This window comes from Hyaena hyaena, unplaced genomic scaffold (genome assembly GCF_003009895.1).
Source record: "Hyaena hyaena isolate Hyena2069 unplaced genomic scaffold, ASM300989v1 scaffold_390, whole genome shotgun sequence".
NCBI classification, from domain to species: Eukaryota; Metazoa; Chordata; class Mammalia; order Carnivora; family Hyaenidae; genus Hyaena; species Hyaena hyaena.
Window position 1 is genome coordinate 1,588,022 of NW_024081018.1, and position 23,332 is coordinate 1,611,353.

At 42.6% G+C, this 23,332-nt stretch overlaps 1 protein-coding gene and 1 pseudogene across 2 annotated transcripts in view; both read left to right on the forward strand.

Moving 5' to 3' along the window:
• On the forward strand, positions 1 to 5,407 carry LOC120244535 (annotated as a pseudogene).
• Positions 5,071 to 23,332, forward strand: part of CLCC1 (chloride channel CLIC like 1) — a 25,613-nt gene continuing 7,351 nt past the window's right edge. Inside the window, exons 1-6 of one of the 2 annotated variants that reach the window (XM_039251093.1) lie at positions 5,071 to 5,152; positions 16,028 to 16,168; positions 16,561 to 16,659; positions 19,137 to 19,244; positions 21,599 to 21,820; positions 22,040 to 22,180. In XM_039251093.1, the coding sequence (XP_039107024.1) occupies positions 16,040 to 16,168; positions 16,561 to 16,659; positions 19,137 to 19,244; positions 21,599 to 21,820; positions 22,040 to 22,180 (699 nt within the window). In that variant the 5' untranslated portion in view covers positions 5,071 to 5,152; positions 16,028 to 16,039. The other variant, XM_039251094.1, reaches the window with a different exon arrangement.

The window sequence follows — 23,332 nt, forward strand, 5'->3', positions numbered from 1 at the left end:
ATGCCCAAGTTCACGCAATGAAGAAGAAAGCTAAAAGCCAAAGTAAAAAGATTATGCCAAAAAAAGAGAAGGCTCTCCCTTTCAAATTTTCAGTTCAAGCTAATTATACCTCCCCGTCTGCTACCCTCACCAGAAAGTGGTTATTGCTTCAACAGATAACACCCAGCAGAAGCTGGCTAAGGTCATGCTGGAGCTTCAAGTTTCCCAGTATCAAAGATACAGTAAAACAGAGTGTGGTCGGTACTAGAACTGCAATGGCCCAGAGTTTAGAAGTATTGAAAGATCCCACCTTTCCATTCCATTTCTGCCACTGAGACCTTCATGGTCTAAGACAACAGTTTTGCATTTTGGAAGGTGAATTGTGCAAACTCCAGGAAGCACTGAAGGACCATCTTGAAAATTTGACTTGTTCAAGCTCTGGTCAAACGTGTCACATAAGTGGTAAACTTACAAATGTGCCTGCCTGTGTCTACCATCCTGGAGAATCCTGAGCTGTACTTCCTCCCATGCTGCCACAGCCAGCCACCCATCTTAACTCCTCATCCGTCTCTGCATCCACTTCATTCACCTCCTCCTCTGCCTGCACCTCCACCACCGATAGTACCTTTGCTGCTCAGAAATTCTTTTTTTTTTTTTAGTTTATTTATTTTGAGAGAGAGAGAGGGGGAGGGAGAGAGAATCCCAAGCAGGCTCCATGCTGTCAGCACAGAGCCCGATGCAGGGCTCGAACCCACGAACCACGAGATCGTGACCTTAGTCAAAACCAAGAGTTAGACGCTCCACTGACTGAGCCACCCAGGCACCTCTCAGAAATTCTGATTGTACTAAAACACCTCAGGCTGCACCATTAAAAAAGATGAAGATCTACTAACTGAAATTAAGGAAGACACAGTTTTGATGGAGAGGTTTGTACCACACCAAAGGCACAGAATCCACTAGTTACTGTCTCTGACCTGCAGAGCTCCAAAGTGTAACCAATCTACACTTACAAATGTCTTATTTACTCCTGGTAAAAGCCAGATAGATCTGTGGAAACTACTTAGGAAAGTCACCGTAGATCGGAGCCCATGTGGAACCCCACTTACCAAAAAAGAAAATACGGGAATGGGAGCTAGGCTGACTCCAGTCACGACCCGGACCTTAAGGAGAAAGTCTCAGTGGGATCATCTTGGAAGCCCAACTCAAACTCTGCCACTTTCTACAGGCAGCTTTGTTGAACAAAACTGATGCCAACTCTGCCTGACTGCATGTGATGGTCCAAAAAATACACAGATAAAATCACTGCAACCTTTTTTTTAATGTAGTAGAGGATGTAGAAATAGTTAACTTGTATATAATTCCATCTAAAGAATTAAAGTATGTTTGGAGCCCATTCTTACTGTGGTATAAAGTGGGTATTTGGATATTTTTTAGTTTGTATAACCAATAAGAAAGCAGATGAGAAAATGCAATCCCCAAAGTGATGTTTAACCTGCAATTACCCAAATTAGGTTGGAGAGGTTGTTCATATTTAACTAGATAACTAATTTGTACTTAATAGGTACAGTTATGACATTAAGAAAATAACTTGGTGTTCATTCATCTTGAATATTCTTGAATATTATTGAATTATAATTATTCATGAATATGAATATTCAATATTATAAAAAATAATTATAAAAATAATTATTTCAACCTAGAAAGCTAATGCATTCATTAAGTGCTGAAACTTGATCGGTGAAAAAGACCCTCTAGATTTGTTTTCTGTTTGCCATAAACAATTAAGGGGTAAGATCAGCCCCCATCCAAACCCAATTATTTTCCAAAAGGATTTGAAGCAAAATGCTCACCGTCACCTTAAAAGTCAGAATGTGGGGCGCCTGGGTGGCTTAGTCGGTTAAGCGTCCGACTTTCGCTTGGGTCATGATCTCGCGGTTCGTGGGTTCGAGCCCCGCGTCGGGCTCTGTGCTGACTGCCAGCTCAGAGCCTGGAGCCTGTTTCAGTCTGTGGCTCCCTCTCTGACCCTCCCCTGCTCACGCTGTCTCTCTCTCCTGGAAATAAATAAAACATTAAAAAAATTAAAAAAAAAAAGTCAGAATGTATCATTTCTAGAATCATAAGTAGGTAGTTATTTGTGGCTCACTGAAGTCTGAGATTTTCCTTACTTTGATATCTACTCTCCACATTCATGTGGCTATATATAAGTTTCACCAGGACCTCAACATGAACCTTGTATTTTCCACAATGCCCCTAAGGATTCTCTGAAGTCCATAGCAGATTCACTGTGAGACCTAATTCCCTGTCCTCAACAGCCTGTCGATTCAGTAACAGTATTAATGCACACCTCGGTGCACTTTTGTTCTTTCCTGCCAGCCCAGAGTTGCCAGATTCACCAATTATAAATACACAACACTCAAATTTGTATTTCAGATAAACAACAAATAACTTTTTTTCCTTTTTTTTTTAGAGAGAGAGGGAGCATGTGAGCGGGGGGAGAGAGGCAGAGGGTGGGAGGGAGAGAGAATCTCAAGCAAGCTCCACGATAAGCATGGAGCCCAACACAGGGCTCCAACTCACAAACCATGAGATCATGACCTGAGCTAAAGTCAGACACTCAACCCACTGAGCCACCCAGGCGCCTCACAACAAATAAATTTTAAGTATAAGTATGTTCCATTAAACAATGGATGATTTCTTTTAGTAGAACTATGTCCCAAATATTGCATGGGACATAGTTATACTAAAAAAAATATTCATTGTTTATCTGAAATTCAAATTTAACTGGACATTCTATATTAGGCAACCCTATCAGTCAGTCCCCTACAAAGTTGCCAATTATTTCTGGGAGCCCCAAGTTTGTCAGATATATCTATTTAGAGGTGGACACTACTATAGCTTCAGCCAGGATCCCCATCACTAACGTGTTAAGTATCATGGAGGAAGGGAACTCTCATTAGGGGTGAATGTGACTGAAGGCACAGGATTAGCTTTGGTGCTGATAAACCCCCCTGCAGGTCCAAGAATAAAGATAGCAGCACCTCGTGGACAGGAAACAAAGGTTTTTAGAGTTTCACTGAAATTTCTTGCCTGACAGGAAGCAGCTACATATACGGTATCCTTGAAATATCTCCCCAGTTAGCATAGGCTAAAAAAGATATTTTAGTGATTTCCAAGAAATGCCCAGAATTCTACAGATAAATACTGCTTTGAGATGACAAACACAGTGAGTGTTGTGGAAAGTCACCAGCCTGGAAAGCAGACCTGGGGACAATATTTTGTTCTTAGGAGACCCACATTTATGTTTACAACACATTTATGAATGAAAATGAAACAGATGATGAAGTTATGAAACGTATCTGATTCTACTTTTTTTCCAAAAAACTTGCTAGGTACATTTATATTATGTAAGAATAAAGGGAATAATCACTGAGAATAAGACATTTGAGTATTTGTAACAATATTTTAGGGGCATTTATAATGTTTATAATATTAAGAGACCACCATGTACTGTCTCTAATTTAAATGATGATTTGATCACTGTTGTAGAATAATGGTTCATAAAAGATGCTATGGAATAAAAAAATACTATAGAAATCCTGTAAATAAATACTTGTAAGGCTGCTATTTGCCACTGTACCAGTATTAAAATGTGTTCTAACCTTCCATCTTTTACTAATTTTGATAACAGGTTTTATACTATTCCCACTCGAGAATCCTATAAATGCTATGGCTTCATTAAACTGTTGCTAATCACATAAAAATGGTTCATGTACTGTAGAAAACAGTATGGTGGTTTTCAAAAAATTAAAAATGTGAGTACAACAGGATACAGCCACCTCACTTCTGGATATATACTCCCCAAATTGAAAGAGTTTGAAGAGATATCAGGGTTGAAAGCAGGGTTTGCATATCCATGTTCATAGCAGCATTACTCACAATAGTCAAAAGGTGCAAGCAACCCAGGAGTTCATTAACAGATAAATGGATAAACAAACTATGGTATACAATGCCATACTATTCAGCCTTTAAAAAGGATGGACATTTTTACATGTGACAACATAGATAAACATGAGGACATTATGCTAAGTGAAATAACCCAGCAACAAGAAGACAAATACTGTATAAGTCTACTTAAGTACCTAGAGTGGTCAAATTCCTAAAGATACAAAGTAGAATGGTGGTTGCCAGGGGCCAGGGAAAGGGGGTGGGGAAATGATCAGTTGTTTAAAGGGTAGAGTTTAGTTTTGCAGAATGGAATTATGGAGGGTGGATGGTGGTGATGGTTGTACAACAATATGAATGTACTTAATGACCCTCAACTGTACACTTAAAAACCCCTACGATTAGGGAGCCTGGTGGCGAGGTCGGCTAAGCTTCAGACTCTTGATTTCAGTTCAGGTCATGATCTCAGGGTTGTGGGATTCAGCCCCCTCTATCAGCACAGAGTCCCCTTGGGATTCTCTCCCTCCTCCGCTTGCTTCCCCTCCCTCTCTCTTTCAGAATAAATAAACATTCAAAAATATTTAGAAGTGGCTAAGCTGGTAAACTTTATGTCAGGTGTATTTTAATCTTAAACAATTGTAATAAGCAACATGCACACTCAAGAGGACTACATTACACTTTTAACAAGCTTTCAAATTTGTTGCCAGTAACTCTTGTGTACTTCTCATTTCTTCCTAGTGTGTAAAACTCATCATTTTGTCTTTGGGGAGTTTCCTGAAACTGCAAGGGCAGCAGTTAAAGACAAAGACAAAACAAAATTTACAATTTCTAACTACACCACAGTGAGCATCTCCTCCTCCACCTCCATATTTAGGACTATCCTCGTCGTTCATTCTACCCTACTTAAATAACTACTGTAGATGTTACATATTAGGACTTACAAAATACATCAATACTAAGAAAACACGCTTCGTATTCGTAGATATTTGGCTTCCTTGTACGGCTGCACTCGCAGACAGGTCTGCAAGCCGATCACAGTGAAAAAGCCCTGGCCTACAGCCTGCAGACAGAACCAGGCCCCGCCCCGCCGGCGGGCCAATCAGCCGCGCGCCCGGGAAGGACGCACAGCTGCCAGCCGAGTAAGTCGATGAGGCCCCGCGAGAAGCCCGGCTCCCGCCGGAGCGTTCGCGTTGCTTCGGCAAGCGGCTCGCCATCTTTTCCAGGCGGCCGGGTAGGTGCCCTTCTTCCCGAGACGCAGGCTGGTGGCCCGGCCTTGAGTCGGCGCGGTCGGCTGTCTGCGCGGGGGGGCGGATTACAGGTTCGGCCCCGGAGGGTTGGGCGGGCGGCGGCCGCTGCCCGGGGGAGGGGGCGTGGGGAGGGCGCGCTCTCCGGGGCTGCGGCGCCGGGATGGGCGAAGACCGGCTGCCTTATCTTAGGGAGCAGCGCCCTGCTGCTGTGGAGTTGCACGGTTCAAAGAGCGGCCTAGGGAAAGGGGCAGCGAGTGCAAAGCCAGACTCCGCGAACGCGGAATTCCGTGGGCTTCAGTTGTCTCTGAAAACTTCACGTAGCATTTGATCAAACGCCGCCAGCAGAATAGCTCGGATTTGGTTGTAGTTAATGTTTTAAAACTCCAAATCTGATTTGAAGAGAAGGAGTTAGAGATACGTATTTATGCGTGGGTGGTGAAAAACCATTCGTATTATCTCCGTGGCCGTGGTTATGAGTGTGGTCCCCAGATGGGTGGCGTCGTCACCGTCATCTGGCAGGTTGTTAGAGATGCACATTCACAAGTTTGAGAGCCACGGCGCCAGCCAACTACACATAGGCACACGAACTAAATTGCGAACTCCTGACTTGTGCTTCTGGGTTAAAACAATTTGACTCAAGTTAGTCTTGTCTTTCTCATACACGTGTAATTGATTCATCGGGATCAGATACCTTTCTTATGTGCTGATTCCCACTCAGTACCTGGAACTTCCTTTGGAGATCTCGGTCTTTCTTGGTAGCTCCCCATGCAAGTTAGTGATTATCCTCAACTGTAAAATGAAGATGACGGTACTACTTCCAAGAGTTTTTGTGAGGATTTAATGAATGAATGTATGTAACAGTGTTTGGCATGTAGTTAAGAGTATTATATATATATATTATAATTTTGATATTAGTGTCAAAGCCTGAAGCAGATGAGAAAAGTGATTTTAAAAAAGTAAGAACTAGAGGAAAGAGATTGTTAGTCAAAGTCATGTAGTGGAATCACTGGTGCCCCTCATTAAAGGAAACCAACGCAGGATGGTTACTTTTCTTTAACACCTTGCTGCTCCGAATGTGGTCTGTGAGCCAAAGTCTCTGCCATTAGAAGATTCTGCCATTAGCAGAATCTCAGGCTCATGTCAGGTGTATTCAATCAGAAGCTGTTTTTAACAAGATCCCCAGCAGGGTTAGATGCAGCTTTGTTTGGAGGGAGTGTGGGATCAGCTATAAGAGTGCTCAAGGAATTCCATCCCTCAGTCAGTGACCACAGGGATTTGGCAGGAGGACTTGAACTTGCAGCTGGTTCCACTCTTCTACCTCAACTCCTGGTCTTGCATCATTTTTCAGTTCTAACAGTTCTAATTCCTAGTCCCAGGTAAAGCCCTGGATCTGCTGATTATTATTGGAGAAAGTGGCATAGTTGCTAATAGCATGACTTTGTAGGGGTTGTAGTCAAAACTCGGCTGCTTGAAAGGTTGTGAGTTGTTTTTTTTTTAAGCAGCGACTTTTTTTTTTTAATGTTTTATTTATTTCTAGGAGAGAGAGAGACAGCGTGAACGGGGGGGGGGGGGGGGAAAGAAAGCTCTGCACTGAGAGCAGCGAGCCCGATGTGGGGCTCGAACTCACGATCCGTGAGATCACGACCTGAACTGAAGTTAGTTGGACACTTAACCGATTGAGCCACCCAGGCGCCCTTGCTTGAAAGGTTTTTTGATTCCTCTCCCTTTGCATAATGCTCTTATCGAACTGTTTTCCCAGATCCCCATTCCCGCAACCCAGCTTCCTCACACAGTAACATTCCTGGTGGATCATTTCACCATCTTCTTGATACATGTACTAATGTGAACTCTGTCAGCTTCTCTTCTTTTTGCTTTAGAACCTTTGTTTCCATTCCTGCTTATTCATTTCTGCTTATGAAGGAGTGTAAAATCTCGTTGCCTATGAAAAAAGCCTTTTCTGGGGGTGCCTGGGTGATTCAGTTGGTTAAGTGTCCGGCTCTTGATTTCAGCTCAAGTCATGATCTCATGGCTTGTGAGTTCCAGCCCTGCATCAGGCTCTGTGCTGAACCTGCTTGGGATTTTCCCCCTGCCGCCTCTCCTCCACTCATACTCATGCTCTCTCTTCTTAAAAAATAAAAACAGAAAAGCCTTTTCTGTAGCCTTGGTTTTATACATTGCCATCTTTTCAGAGCTTCTGTTCCATTCAGAGATGCCCTTTGTCACCTGCTTAGTTCTTCACTGGTTAGAAATAGGTTTCTCCCTATCAGTCTGTGAAAGTCATTTTACAGATGACCAACTAATTAAGCTATCTGTCCACCCCCCTTTATTTTTCTCAGGTTTTTTGAAGTATTCAATATAGTTGACTAATGCCACTTTCAAATTAATCCCCTCTCAGTTTCTTCTTTTTTTTTTAAATTTTAAATGTCTTATTTTTGAGAGAGAGAGAGACAGCATGAGTAGGGTAGGGTCAGAGAGAGAGGAATTGAAGACAGGCTCCAGGCTCTGAGCTAGCTGTTAGCACAGAGCACAACGTGGGGTTCCAACCCATGAACCGTGAGATCATAAACCTGAGCTGAAGTCGGATGCTCAACTGACTGAGCCACCCAGGCGCCCCAGCCCTCTCAGTTTTTACACATTACATTTTTTTTAAAGCTTGTCTTCTCTTCTCATGACTTTATTCCTTAGTTTAACTCCCCCCCCAATAAAGTATACAGTCATTCAGTATTGTTTTTTTTTTAATTTTTAATGTTCTATTTATTTTTGAAAGAGAAACAGTACAAGCAGAGGAGGGAGAGAGAGAGGGAGACAAAAAATCCGAAGCAGGCTCCAGGCTCTGAGCTGTCAGCACAGAGACTGATGCAAGGCTCAAACCCATGAACTGTGAGATCATGATCTGAGACGAAGTTGGATGCTTAACCAACTGAGCCACCCAGGCGCCCCTACAGTCATCCAGTATTTCTAACAGTTTCTAGAATGTGGCAGGGATCCTAGGATACCTTTCTCACTGTTACTTAGTATTTTGGTTTTAGATTTTTTTTTTTATCATTTACATTATTCTGAGAGAGAATGAGAGCAAGCAAGAGGGGGAGGGGCAGGGAGGGAGGGAGAGAATCCCAAGCAGGCTCTGTGCTGACAAATCAAGGCTGGGCTTGATCCCACGAACTGTGAGATAATGACCTGAGCTGAAATCAAGAGTCAAGACACTTAACCGACTGAGCCACTTAGACTCCCCATTTTACTTTTTGTTTTGTTTTGTTTTGTTTTGTTTATTTCTAGGAGAGAGAGAGAGAGAGAGACAGCGTGAACAGGGGAGGGTCAGAGAGAGAGGGAGTCACAGAGAATCCGAAGGAGCCTTCAGGCTCTGAGCTGGCAGTCAGTGCAGAGCCCGACGTGGGGCTCAAACCCACGAACCGCGAGATCATGACCTAAGCGAAAGTCGGACACTTAACCGACTAAGCCACCCAGGCGCTCCCCTGTTTTACATTTTTAAACATAAAAAGTTGTGGGTTAAAAAAAATTGGACGTGTTGTGTTTTTTTTTTAATTATCAGTGGTTTACTTACTTTATCAGTATGTTTGACCAGTTCATTTGTTCATCATTGGTTCTTTTATTCACACCTTTTCTTTTTTTTAATAGTTTATTGTCAAGTTTGTTTCTATATAACACCAGTGCTCATCCCCACAAGTGCCCTCCTCCATGCCCATCACTCCCCTTCCTCTCCTTCCCACCCCCATCTGCCCTCAGTTTGTTCTCACCATTCAAGAGTCTCTCATGGTTTGCCTTCCTCCCTCTCCCCAACTATTTTTCCCCTTCTCCTCCCCTATGGTCCTTCGTTAAGTTTCTCCTGATCCACCTATATGTGAAAACATATGGTAGCTGTCCTTCTCTGCCTGACTTATTTCGCTCAGCATAACACCCTCAAGTTCCATCCAGGTTGCTACACATGGCCAGATTTCATTCTTTCTCATTGCCATGTAGTATTCCATCGTATAGATAAACCACATCTTCTTGATCCATTCGTCCATTGATGGCCCTTTCCATGAGTTGGCTATTGGTGAGAGTGCTGCTATGAACATTGGGGTCCATGTGCCCCTATGCATCAGCACTCCTGTATCCCTTGGGTAAATTCCTAGCAGTGCTATTGCTGGGTCATAGAGTAGTTCTGTCGTTAATTTTTTGAGGAATCTGCACACTGTTTTCCAGAGGGGCTGCACCAGTTTCCATTGCCACCAACAGTGTAGGAGGGTGCCCGTTTCTCCACATCCTTGCCAGCATCTAGAGTCCTCTGATTTGATCATTTTAGCCACTCTGACTGGCGTGAGGTGGTATCTCAGTGTGGTTTTGATTTGTATTTCCCTGATGATGAGGGACGCTGAGCATCGTTTCATGTGTCTGTTGGCCATCTGGATGTCCTCTTTGGAGAAGTGTCTGTTCATGTCTTCTGCCCATTTCTTCACTGGATTATTTGTTTTTCGGGTGTATTCACACCTTTTCTTATTGAGGTTAAACTTCTTTAGCATATCAAGAGACTGTGGGATGGAGACTTTCTTAGTCTTTTTATGTCTCAAGAACTCTATGGTAGTTTGCTATGGCCACCATCACAAAGTACCAAGATTGGTGGCTTAAACCACAGAAGTTTATGTTCTCATAAATCTGGAGGCTAGAAATCCAAGATCAAGTTGTCAGCCCAGTTGGTTTCTTCTGAGGCCTCTCTAGGCCTGTGGATGGCCGTCATCCCACCATCTTCCCTCTGACCTGTGCCTAACTTTCCTCTCACAGGGGCCCCAGTCAGATTGGATTAGGCCCATGCTGATGACCTCGTTATAACTTAATTACCTCTTTAGAGACCTGTCTCCAAATACAGTCATATTCTGCGGACCTGGGGCTTAGGACTTGAGCATATGAATTTTAGAGGTGTACAGTTCAGACCATCATGGTATCTCAGTCTTTCCCATTTTAAACAAGGCTGTTGTAAAATCTGAAATATATATATAATCAGAAAAGTGTGTAAAATATTAATGTTCATCTTAGTAAATTATTAAAAAGCATACACCTATGTGACTATTTCCCAGATTAAGAAATGGAACATTTGTCAGGGTGCCTGGGGGGTCATTTGGTCAAGCATCTGACTTTGGTTAGGTCATGATCTCGCAGTTTGTGGTTTTGAGCCCTGTGTCGGGCTCTGTCCTGACAGCTCAGAGCCTGGAGCCTGCTTTGGATTCTGTCTCCCTCTGCTACTCGCGCTCTGTCTCTCTCTATCTCTCAACAATGAGTAAACATTATAAAAAAAAAAAAAAAAAAAGGAACTAGAACACTGTCAATATCCCAGAACCCTCCAGAGCCTTTCCCTTATCTCCTTGATCTCAGAGGTAAAGATTTCAGTATTTATCATCAAGTATGGTGTTTGCCTGTAGTACTCTGTCTGGCAGTTTTCTTTTATTGCCGGTTTGCCAAGTGTTTTTATCAGAAATAGGTTCATCCTGTTTCATTCTTGATTTGGAGGGGGGGTGGTTCTCTTTCCTTCTTTAATCTTACTGTAGATATATCAAACTTTTTTAGTCATGTCAAAGAACTAACTTTTGGTTTTATTTTCTCAATTATGAGTTTGTGTCCTAAATTTTTTACTCATGTTTGTTTGTTTGATTGTTTATTTATTTATTTAAAGTTTATTTCAGGGAGAGAGAGAATCTCAGGCAGTCTCTGCACTGTTAGTGCAGAGCCCCGTGTGGGGCATGATTGATTGTCATTGGCCATGTGATTGAACTCAATCTCTGATTTCCTTCCCTCCTCTGAGGTTGGATGGATGAAAGTTCCAACCCTCTATTCCTGGTTTGGTCTTTCTGATGACCATCCAACACCCTCAAGCTATCTGGGACCCAGCAGAGTCACCTCATTAGTACCTCATCACAGAAGACACTGCTGTCACGCAGGAAATTCCTAGGGCATTTGGAGGAGCTGTGGTCAAAGATTAGATATCCTTTAGTATATGGCAGGGGCCTCTGCACATCTCTGGGGTTCTGTTTCCTCAGCTTTCTATGCCTTGGTCCCCCCAGATACTCAGCTCCGTTTCTTCAGCTTTCTGGGCTCTGCCTGAGTTCCCTCTCCCTGTGATTGTGACCTGGAAACTGTTAAGACCGTAAGCTGGGGCAGTGGAAGGGCTGCCTGTGTTTGTTTCCCATTTTCCTTTTTAATTAAAAAAAAATTGTTTTTAATGGTTTATTTATTTTTGAGAGAGACAGAGTGTGAGTGGGGGAGGGACAGAGAGAGAGGGAGACACAGAATCGGAAGCAGGTCCAGGCTCCCAGCTGTCAGCACAGAGCCCACACAGGGATTGAACTCATGAACTGCAAGAACATGACCTGAACCAAAGTTGGACTCTTAACTGACTGAGCCCCCCAGGCGCCCCAGTTTCCCATTTTTCAAAGACAGTTACACTTGCTCCCCTGGTATCCAATGTCTTGAAAACTGTTTTCTCATAGATTTTGTGCAGAGGTTTTGGTTTCTCATGCAGGAGAGTACATGTGGCCTCTGTTACTTCATCATGGAAGGAAGCAGGAGCCGAGGGAGTGCTTTGGGGCCTGGGGTACTGTGCCACCTTGACCTTCCTGCTTGTCTTTGAATGCTTCAAATTTTCTCTCCACTCTGATCTTCATGCTTGCTGTGCCCGCTCTCCAGATGTTCTTTTCCCAAGTCTTCCTGAGGTTAGCTCCTTATCGCGTTCTGCTTACGTGTCATTGCGGTTCTCTACTGCTGTGTAACAAACCACCTCCACGTGTGGAAGCATTTCAGCATTTGACTATTTCTCATGATTCTGTGGGCTTATAGGGCTTGACTGGACTCACCTGTGTAGTTCTTTTATTCCACATGATGTTGGCCGGGTCACAGGTCTGTTACCGTGGGTTGGACTGCAGCTACCAAGATGGCTTGTTCCCATGGCTGCCTCTTGATGTTGGCTGCCAGCTGGGAGCCTCGTGTGCCCCTCCACGTGGCTAGGTCTTCTCACAGCATGGCAGCCGAGGGCCAGGAGCAGGTGTTCCAGAGTGATGAAGTAGGAGCAGCTGGGCCTCAGAGAGGCCAAGCCCAGCCCAGAACCAGCACAGCATCACTTCTGCCACAGTATTTTGACTAAATATTGCGAACCTGTGTAAAACATTTGTGGATAAGAGACTCCATTTTGTGACTGAAACTTCATCGTGTTTAAAAAAAATTTTTTTTAAATTTTTTTAGAGAGAGAATGCAAGTGGGTGAGAGGGGTGCCGGGAGAGATGGGGGCAGTGGGGGAGAGAATCTTAAGCAGGCTCTGTGTGGGATTCAAGTCTGGGATCATGGCCTGAGCTGAACTCAAAGAGTCAGATGCTCAACCAACTGAGAGCCACCCTGGTGCCCCATTCATTCTGTTTTTGAAACAGGAATTGCATCCCACTGTTGAACTGGGCAAGGGCATATGACTGAGCACCTGACTACTGTATCTGTATGTTTGACAAAAATTGGTCATTCTGCAAAAGGGACTTTGCTAGCAACTAATATAATATCCCCAGGAAACGAATAAATTGTAAATTGTAATAATAATTCAAATATAATTCTTGGGAAACAACTGATGTAAGGTATCTTGTGTTTCCTCTTTTTTCTTATAAAACCCCCTAACGTTTTCCCTGCAGTGGGGCCACAATTTGGGCTGCTCCCCAAATTACAGTTCTAAACCCGAAATAAATGCTCGTGTACCAGTTCTTCCTCTCTTCTTGGTTGGCAGTGGTCGCAGGGTTAGCCCAGATTCAGGAGGAGGGAAAATAAACTCCATCTCTTGCTGGGGACTTGACAGAATTTGTGGCTATCTTTAATCCCCTCAGAGGCCTTCCCTAAAATACTCCACATTTCCTAACCCATTCATACCATTGCCCTGCTTCATTTTTTTTCACAGCAATATCACTACCTGAAATCGTATTTATTTTTTGGTCAGGTTATTGTCTCCTCCTGTCTCCCATCCCCATGTACCCCCATGGTAGCTTCTTTTTTTTTTTAATAGTTTATTAGTCAAGTTGGTTTCCATGTAACACCCAGTGCTCTTCCCCATTAGTGCCCTCCTCCATGCCCATCACCCCCCTTCTGCTCCCCCTACCCCATCTGCCCTCAGTTTGTTCTCAGCATTCAAGAGTCTCTCATGGTTTGCCTCCCTCCCTTTCCCCCATGGTCCTCCATTAAGTTCCTCCTAATCCTCCTATACGAGCAAACATATGGTATTTATCCTTCTCTGCCTGACTTATTCCATGTAGCTTCTTAACAAATCATGGCCGGTCTAGTTTCTTGTTATCCCTGTCACATAAGACCGTGCCCAGTATCCAGTAGGTATTTAGTAAATGGTGTACAAGTGAATGCTGAACTTTCCCCCCAAACCATGTTTTTATTCTGAATTTCTTTTTGAAGTTAATACCACGTTTTTGTAGTTGGTCAGCCTTGAAATCTTGGCCATGCTTACACATCTTTCCTCTTACGTGCGTTCAGTGGCTGAGGCCTGTAGGGCTGACATTCAGAATGTGATTCAGCATCTTTTTGCTACTTCAGCCTCCTTGGAGGAGACTCTGAAGCCAATTTTCCCCTCATTCTGTACACTTAGTGCTACTTCCCTCTTCTCCAAGTGTAGCGCCCATGTCACTGAAAGCCACTGTTGGCTGGTAAGGTTGGCCATAGCTCTTCACGTGGGCATTGTCACTGCAGCGTTGCTGTCCCACCATCTCCCGGTCCATCTCCCACCATGTCCATCCGCTAATTGATGGTTTTCGAAGGTTCACTTTGCTCCTCTGCCTCCCTTACCTCTCATTCTTAGCATGTTACCTATACTTGCCAGTCTGTTTCCCACGCCCATTCCTCCATGAACTCGTGCCTGTGTCTCCCAGATGTGCTTTCTTCACCCTTTGAACCTCTAAAACCTTGTGCATCCCTGTACGGCTTTGACCATTTGCAGCCTAACATTTATTGGGTATCTCTGAGGCGCCGTCTCTCAGGCTTTGGGCTTGGAGAGGTGGAGGGGACAAGACGGAGAGCCATCAGGAAGGCGAATTCCAATTAGAGTAAGATACTCCCTTCCCTGGAAAAGTTCACTTTATAGCACAGTGCTTTTCCACCCCAGCTGCATATCAGAACCACCTGAGGTACTTTAAAATTCCAGTGCCTGGGTCCCACTCTTAGAGATTCTGATGTAATTGGTCTGAGATATGGCCAGAAGATTGGGATTTTTAGAAGCTTGTCAGGTGATTCTAAACACACCGTCAAGATGGGCACCCACTGTGCCAGCAGAGGAGACTGGCCAGTGAGTGGCTCATTTCTATGTGTGTTGTGCTAGAATAAACAGAGCACTCAGTGGCACCAATGAGGAGTGTTTCATTTCACTGGGAGTGACTTTATTTTTACAGGTAGACTATAAACGCAGGGCTTTCTTGTCTTAGAATTCTCTTACCTGATTTTTATTCATAGTAGGAATAAGATAGGGTATCCAACAGAACTTTCTGCAGTGATGGGTTGTTCAGTATCAGTACTGTCCAGTATGGCAGCCACTAGCCACATGGGGGTGTGTGAACACTTGAAAAGTTGCTAGCGTGAATGAGTAACTGGATTTTTCATTAATTTAACTTAAATTTAAATAGCCACATGCGCTTGGTTGTTTACTGCATTGGACAGTGTTGAATAGAAGGAGTATTAAGTATTGAAATGATTTGGGGCACTTGAGTGGCTCAGTCGGTTGAGCATCCGACTCTTGATTTTGCTCAGGTCATGATCTCAAAGTTTGTGGGTTTGAGTCCCACATTGGGCTCTGTGCTGTCAATGTGGAGCCTGCTTGGGATTTTCTCTCTCTCTCTCTCTCTCTCTCTCTCTCTCTCTCTCTCTCTCTCTCTCTCTGTCTCTTCTCTGGTCCTCCCACACCCTCCACCTCTCAAAATAAATAAACTTAAAAAAAGTGATTTGACAGTGTTTCTGCAGAGGCTTAGATGAAGCGGGTTATTTTCTCTGAATGGTTTGGGAGTTGAGTCACCTCACTTGAATCTTAATTTTATACCTTTCTAATTTCCATGTGTTAAAAAAAACTGGGGAGAAAGGGTTTGGTTAAATACCTATTTATTTTAAAGCAGTTTTACTGATAAATGATTCACATATTATACAATTCATGCTTTTAAAGAGCACGACTCTTCAGTTTTTAATATATTCACAGATACGTGCGTCCATTACCACATTGAGTTTTGGTTTATTGTTCACCACCGTAAAAAGAAGGCCTGTTTCATTTAACTACCAACCCTCTGTTATATCCTCAGCCCTGAGGACCTACTAATCTGCTCTCTGTCTCTGTAGATTTGCCTGTTCTGGACATTTCACATAAATGGAATCATGTTATGGTCCTTGGTGACTGGCTTCTTTCACATAGCATAGTGTTTTCAAGGTTTATCCAAGTTGTAGCATGTATCGGTATTTCATTCCTTCCCACAGACTAAGCACATTCCTGTGTATGGTCAGCCCACATTTTAGGTATCCATCAGTTGACAGCCATTTGAATTGTTTCTACTTTTTGGCTGTTGTGAATAATGTGGCTATAAACATTTGTGTACAAGTTTTTGTGTGGATAGGTATTTTCATTCCTTGGATATAAACCTAGGAATAGAATTCTGCATCATATGAAAAATTCTTATTTTCTTTTTGTCTTGGCAAAAATATGTGTGTATATGTGAATACCATTTTACTGAGTATTCTTATTTCAGTTATTCAGAAAGAAAGCATTATCTTAGCACTAGAAGGAAGTAGATAGCCTTTATTACAAAACCATGTCTTCTCAAAATAATTCTATTTCATTATATCTGTTAAATTTTTTTTTTTAGCTCTCAGGCGGGATGCTGTATTCTCTGCTGCTTTGCGAATGTCTGTGGCTTATGACCGGTTATGCTTATGATGATGACTGGATTGATCCCACAGACATGCTTAACTATGATGCTGCTTCAGGAACAATGAGAAAATCTCAGGTATTTAAAAAAAAAAAAAAAAAAGGCATGTGTGTGTCTGTAAGACCTTCTCAGTTCTATACTGGAAATAAGCGTCTTCTGTTGCTGTTTTTCACAGAGTTGTGAGAGTTGTGTATCTGTGACTAGTAGCTGGGCAGATTATCCCCCTGACCTTCTTAATCTAGGATAATTTCAACCCCACCTGGTTATTTCTGTTTTGAATGGGAACGTAAAGCCCGTTGAGCAGCAACTAATTTGATTTTAGTTCTTAGTATAGAAATTTCAGACTCCTTTTTGATTGATCAATACAGTTGAAGAATAGAACCAAGTCATAGAATGAAGTCAAATTTTAGTCTTAACTATAGGTTTTACAACTGAACTATAACAGAAATAAAATCTCTGTTTTGCTTTAGGTGAAATATGGTGAAGGGAAAAAAGAAGTCAGTCCTGACTTGTCATGTGCTGATGAATTGTCGGAATGTTATAGCAAACTTGATTCTTTAACTCATAAGGTTGGAATTTTTTTAATTCATGAATTTTATATTTATAGTATGTTAAATTACTCTGTTTCCTGTCTTTGCTAACATTATATGTGTTTCTGTGTATGTATTATACAATTTATATATAATTTTTTCTTTAGTTACTCTGACCTTTTTTTTTAAAGAGTAATTTTATTTTCCTATAATAACATTTATTTCACCATGTTCATAATGTTCACTCATTATTTCTTTATGAGACTAAGCATTTAGGGATAAAGAATATGTTTTATTTTTTTAAGATTGTATTTTTTAATTATTTACTTTTAAGTAATCTGTCCACCCAACATGGGGCTTGAACTTACAATCAAGAGTTGCATGCTCTACCGATTGAGCCAGCCAGGCATCCCTATTTTAGTCATTTTTGATTCTCTGTCACCTGTCACAGTGCTTGGTCATAGTAGAGTCATGACAGATGTAGCCCAGGAAGAAATGGGCCTATGACCACCTGATGAGTGTAAGAATTCCTCTTGCAAATATAAGGGATTATTATAATCTAGTGTGTGGTAGCTATTCATGTATTCAGTCCTTTTATTTGTGAGGCTGAAGTAGATATGATGAGAAAGGAAATGTCACGATCATTAAGGGGTTTGAATGTGTGTTGTGGGGTGGGAACCAGCCCCTTGGCTGTGGAGGCCATGAGTTGGTGGCCCCGTGGAGAGGCCTCAGGAGGAGAGGAGGGTGACAAGGGTCCAGCAGGGCTGAATGCCCCCAACCGAGGCAGTGACAAGGGTTGAAGAGGGAAATGCTGGACTTCTCCAAGGTCGAATAGGCAACTTGGGTGGCTGAAGGAGAAGGGAGAGGGATGGAGTGAAGGAGGGAGCTTTCCAGCTTGAGAGACTGGGAGAGCTGTGACCGGAGATCTTGATTCCAGATCTGTAAGCGCTGCCGTGGTGCTTCCCAGCTGTGAATGCTGCCTCTCCAAGTGCCAGCAAAGCAATGCTTGGATGAAATTTGCCTCACTTTAACAGTGTTTCATAGCATCGTGAGTTTGTTTGGCTGCACACTAGGAAACGCTGAAATGCCTTTTTACAGAAATTTTTCATTCCATTCTTTGCAACATGGATTCAACACTGTAAAAATATGATTGGCAAAATGGAATCTTGAGTTCTTGTTTTAAAAAACATTCTCTTTGGGGCACTGGGTAGCTCAGTCAGTTAAGTGGCCAACTTTGGCTCAGGTCATGATCTCACAGTTCGTGAGTTCAAGCCCAACATTGGGCTCTGCGTTCACTGTGTGGAGCCTGCTTTGGATCCTTTCTGGCCCTCTCCCATGCTCGTGCGCTCTCTCTCTCTTGCTCTCAAAAATAAACGTTAAAAAAAAGTTAAAAAAATAAAGAAAACAATTCTCTTTTGGGCACCTGGATTACTCAGTCAGTTACGCATCTAACTCTTAGTTTTGGCTCAGGTCATGATCTCACAGTTCATGGGATGGAGCCTCAAGTCGGGCTCTGCGCTGACAGCATGGAGCCTGCTTGGGATTCTCTCTCCCTCTGCCCTTCCCCCGCTCATGGCCATGCTCTCATTCCCTGTCTCAAAAAAAAAAAAAAAAAAACACATTCTCTTAAAAATTTAAAAGGTTTGTAAACCTTGCCTGCAAGCAGGGAAAACTGCTACGTGACTTCTCAAGTGTCCTTCTGCCCTAAGTCTATGTGTAATGCTCAGTTATTGTGTTTATCACCTGAAGCCCGTTTCCATGCTAACTCAGCTCACGGTCCACACTCAGATAATAGAAGTTGCTTATCACAGGTCCTGGTGTCTGTAAGATGGGTACTGCCCTCACTCAGCGACTTGACCACTGTGGTGTTTGTAGAGCAACCACCACATCAGAGGAAACACCACATCGGAGGAAATGATGAATTACGTGCTGAGGGGTTTGCCGTGTGTAGGACACTGGAGAAGCCATGTCCCTGCCCTCCTGAAGTAGCCCATAGAATTGGGGATGATCAGTCACTTACAGGAAAAAATGATAAAAGTCCACGAGGCCACAAGTAATATGCACACGCAAGCAACTCCCTTCTGGGCCCTTCGTTTCAGCTTCTGGCTTCCTCTTGTGTTTCTCTCTCTCTCTGTTCTTTCTTCCCTTCCTTTTTTCTTTTGTTCCTTTGTTCATCGAATCACTACTTTGGAGTTGGGAAGAGGCAGATGGTCCTGGATGTTCTGCTCATCAGCATCTCTGCCTTCTTGCTTCCTGGTTGTTCTTTTAAAATAAACACTCTGTTTAAAATAAACAGTCTCTGCCAGTCAGAGCTAAGTGTAGAATACACATTTGCTCATTGGTTGCCTTCCTGCCCTTTGCAAGGAGAACCCCCAGAAAGTAGGAAGTTCTACATTTTCATATAGTTGAGAATCGCAAGCTGCTACCTTGATCTTGATGGGATCTCTAGGCTAGAAACTTGACCCTTACATTCACCTTTGATGCTAACTAACATTGAATTTATTCTGTGATTACAGATCGGTGAGTGTGAAAAGAAAAAGCAGGAAGACTATGAAAGTCAAAGCAATCCTGTTTTTAGGAGATACTTAAATAAAATTTTGATTGAAGCCAGAAAGCTTGGACTTGTAAGTATTGGTGTGATACTCATCCGTGTGGCGGATCTTTTCATTATGTATTAATTTCACATGGGGGGCGAAGGTGCTGTAAACTTGCTGTTTGAACATTACTAAACGGTTGGAAATATAATATGTTCATGGCTTGGCAAGGGAAATCTATGCTTGCCCTTGTTTTCTCCCACTTCCACACTTTCTCATTCTTACAATGTGAGATCATTCTGTGTTGAGAAAGAGAACAGTGTTTTTTAGTAGCACCGCCCCCCATCACTGAAGCTTTTTACTGTGTCAGGTATTACTTTATACAATTCCATGTCATGTGCATAGTGTTCATAATCAATGTTAGGATTCCAGCTTTTAGAGTCCTTGTTTTCACTCTGGGGAGTCAAAACATCAAGAAAAGTGGGGGTTTTTTGTTTTTTTTTTTACGTTTTTTTCATTTTTGAGAGACAGAGTGTGAGCAGGGGAGGGGCAGAGAGGGAGGCACAGAATCCGAAGCAGCCTCCAGGCTCTGAGCTGTCAGCACAGAGCCTGCCTGGCACGGGGCTCAAACCCACGAACTGTAAGATCATGACCTGAGCTGAAGTTGGACACTTAACTGACTGAGCCACCCAGGCACCCTTAAACATCAAGAAAAGTTTAAAGGGGAAAGGAATGTTAGATGAATATTTAATAATCCCACCTTATTTTGGAAGTGAAAAAGCAGATGTTCTCATACATGCACCATTTAATTCAAGTCTTACAAATGTGTGGGGTGAGGACACAGATGAAGGCAGAAAATGACCTATGATAGAAATATTTAATTTAGTGTTTTTTTAAAAATAGTAATCGATGACTGATATTGTACACTCAGTGACAACTTGTGATGTTACAGGACACTGTTTTCTTCTGATCTTGTATATCTTTTTATATAGATATCTGTATTCTTAAAAATATATGTATAGATATCTATATTCTTTAAAAAAAGAAAAAAAGAATATTCTGTTTTTTAACTGGTTAATGAAAGTAAAATGTAACGGTTTTGCCAACCTGAATTCATGCTAATAAAAATAGTTATAAATACGTATGTTCATAGAAACTCCCAATTTGGCTGCTTTTTGAGATTCTTTTTCTCTTTTGTATTACTGCATATTTTAGGCTCTCTGAAAATTCAGTCAGCAAACGGAAAGTCACAAGTGAATCCTAAAGTAAGCAGCTGATGTTCGTTATTTGCGGATTCGGTAGTTGCGAATTGGCGCACCCACCGAACTGTCTCTGTGAGCCCAGGGCTCATCCCCGCGGAGCTGCCGAGGGGCGCAGATGCCGGGGCAGCACAGCAGTTGAGTTGCCTGGTGCCCCCCGTTCCGTTCCCAGCTGAGGCTGCACAACGCCGTCTTCTGTCTTCCTGTTTCAGTTCTCTGACTGTTAACAATGACTTTTTTGTGCTTTCTTTAGTGCCACGTATTTCACACTTTTGTTGATGTTGTTACTTGGCTGGTTAAAATAACGCCCAAGATGGGCGCCTGGGTGGCTCGGTCGGTTAAGCATCCGATTTCAGCTCAGGTCAGGATCTCATGGTTCACGGGTTTGGGGCCCGCGTCGGCCTCCGTGCTGACCGCTCAGAGCCTGGAGCCTGCTTCCGATTCTGTGTCTCCCTCTCTCTCTCTGCCCCTCCCCGGCTCACATTCTCTCTCTGTCTCTCAACAAAAAATAAATGTTAAAAAAAAAATTTTTTTTTTTTTTAAATAACACCCAAGAGTAGGAGCACTTGGTTGGCTCAGTTGGTTCAGTTTCCGATTCTTGCTGTTAGTTCGGGTGGTGATCTCATGGTTGTGGGATCTAGCCCCACGTTGGGCTCCATGCTGGACGTGGAGCTTGCTTTAGGTTTCTCTCTCCGTCTGCCACTGTCCCCTACTCACACACTCTCAAAAAACCAAAACAAAACTCCCAAGAGTAGTGCTGTCCAGTGCGTCTTAGCACGAGAGGGCTGGGGTGTGTCTTACAGAGAAGAATGCGCGTGTGAGATCAGCTCCGTTTGGGCATGAGGTAGAGTGTTGTTGCCTGTGAGTTCAGTGTAGTCAGCAACATTAAATACGGTATCTTTAAATAGAAACACATTAAAGGGTTCTGTGTTGGCAGGCTGATGAAAATGCGTTGTTTAGAACCTGACCACGTATACCTGCGTGAGCCACGGTTCAGCATTTGTTGACTAGCGTCCGAGGTGACTTTATAGAGCAAAATCTCTGGTTTTTATGTGAGGAAAATAGGTGGATAGTATGACTCTTACCCATATGAAATAAAAACCACATACCTATTTAGTTCCAGATTGGCTTTTGTCTTAAAATGTTTCTCTCTTCTCTTGTTTGTTTTTGGCAAATTTAATTCAGCCCGAAGAAAACAAAGATGATATGCATTATGATGCTGAGATTATCCTAAAAAGACAAACCTTGTTAGAAATACAGAAGTTCCTCAGCGGAGAAGATTGGAAGCCCGGAGCCTTGGATGATGCACTAAGTGATATTTTAATCAATTTTAAGTTTCACGATTTTGAGACATGGAAGTGGCGATTTGAAGACTCCTTTGGAGTGGATCCGTATAACGTGTTGATGGTAAGATGGCACGAGGGGGACGTACCTAACAGTTTGTCTTGTAAAACTCCCTTAAGATCTCCACCATCTCCACCATCATGTGTTTGGAGCCCGTACGGAGACAGTGCTGCCGTGCTGGTGAGAAGTACCCCCGGTTTGGTTTTGGTTGACGGCTCCCATCTCCTGGTGGGGAGGGTGGCGTGACAGTGACTCCGCTTTCCCCTTCTTCCTGTTTTTGAGGTGCTTCTGTGTCTGCTCTGCATCGTGGCGCTGGTGGCTACCGAGCTGTGGACGTACGTGCATTGGTACACCCAGTTGAGACGGGTTTTATTCATCAGTTTTCTCGTCAGCTTGGGCTGGAATTGGATGTATTTATATAAGGTATTAAATAGGCGGGAGGTTTTAAAATTTTCAAATGTCACTTCATAATGAAAGAAGACTACAGTGCATGGAGAGCTGATCTGTAACCTCATGCAGGGCTGGAGGCAGTAGTTGGAGGCGGGGGGGTGGGGAGGAAATGGGCAGCTGCACACCTGCACCTGCTGTTTTGGGTCCTTGACCAGTTGGCTTGGTCCTCATTTCCACAGCCCAGTTCCTGACAGGTGGCAACTGGGCAGCTAAATCAGAATAAAGCTAGGTAGATACGTTTTTAAAGATTTAATGTAGGTAATTTAGGGATATGTCCTTTTATTCTTTGCTAGAAAAGATACCAAAAGATTATTTTTTGAAAGTTTGGTTATTCTTTGAATGTGAAAGTACGTTTGTTGATGGTAGACAATTTAGAAAAGATACACAGAGAGCTTTGATTTTTTTAAATTACTTATAATTTTATCACCTAAAGATAATCTCTGGCAGTATTTTGAGATATTTCTTTCCAGTCTTTTTTCTAAATTTTAATTCTTTCGGGGCACCTGGGTGGTTCAGTTAGTTCAGCACCTGACTTTGGCTCAGGTCAGGATCTCACAGTTCATGGGTTTGAGCTACGTGTCAGGTTCTGTGCTGACGGCTCAGAGTCTGGAGCTTGCTTTGGATTCTGTGTGTGTGTGTCTCTCTCTCTCTCTCTCTGCCCCTCTCCCACTCATGCTCTGTCTCTCTCTCAAAAATAAATCATGAAAAATAATTAAAAAAAAATAAGTTTCAATTCTTTCAAAATTGGGATCATACTGAATATAGAAAGTCAAGTGGAACACTACTCTTCCTGCCAAAATAGCATGACCATTGAAGGGCAGTGTTAGATCTTTCTAGCAGGGTGAGTCAGGTAGCAAAACATTTTCGATGCATTTATCTGATTTAAATCATTGTGATACATCTTTAACTTTTTGCTCTAAGTCCTATCGCTTCCAGAGCTAATTTTTTTACAGATTAAAGGAAGAAAGTTTGGTTGAATATTGTTATTTTGGTGATTTCCCTCAGGGTTTTTGGTATATAAAAGATATATTTTCTTTATATAGACCGTTTGTGCTGAAAATCATCCAGAGCAAAACATTTTATTGTGAACTGTAAAAAGAAAATGAGAGATATTTAATATATATA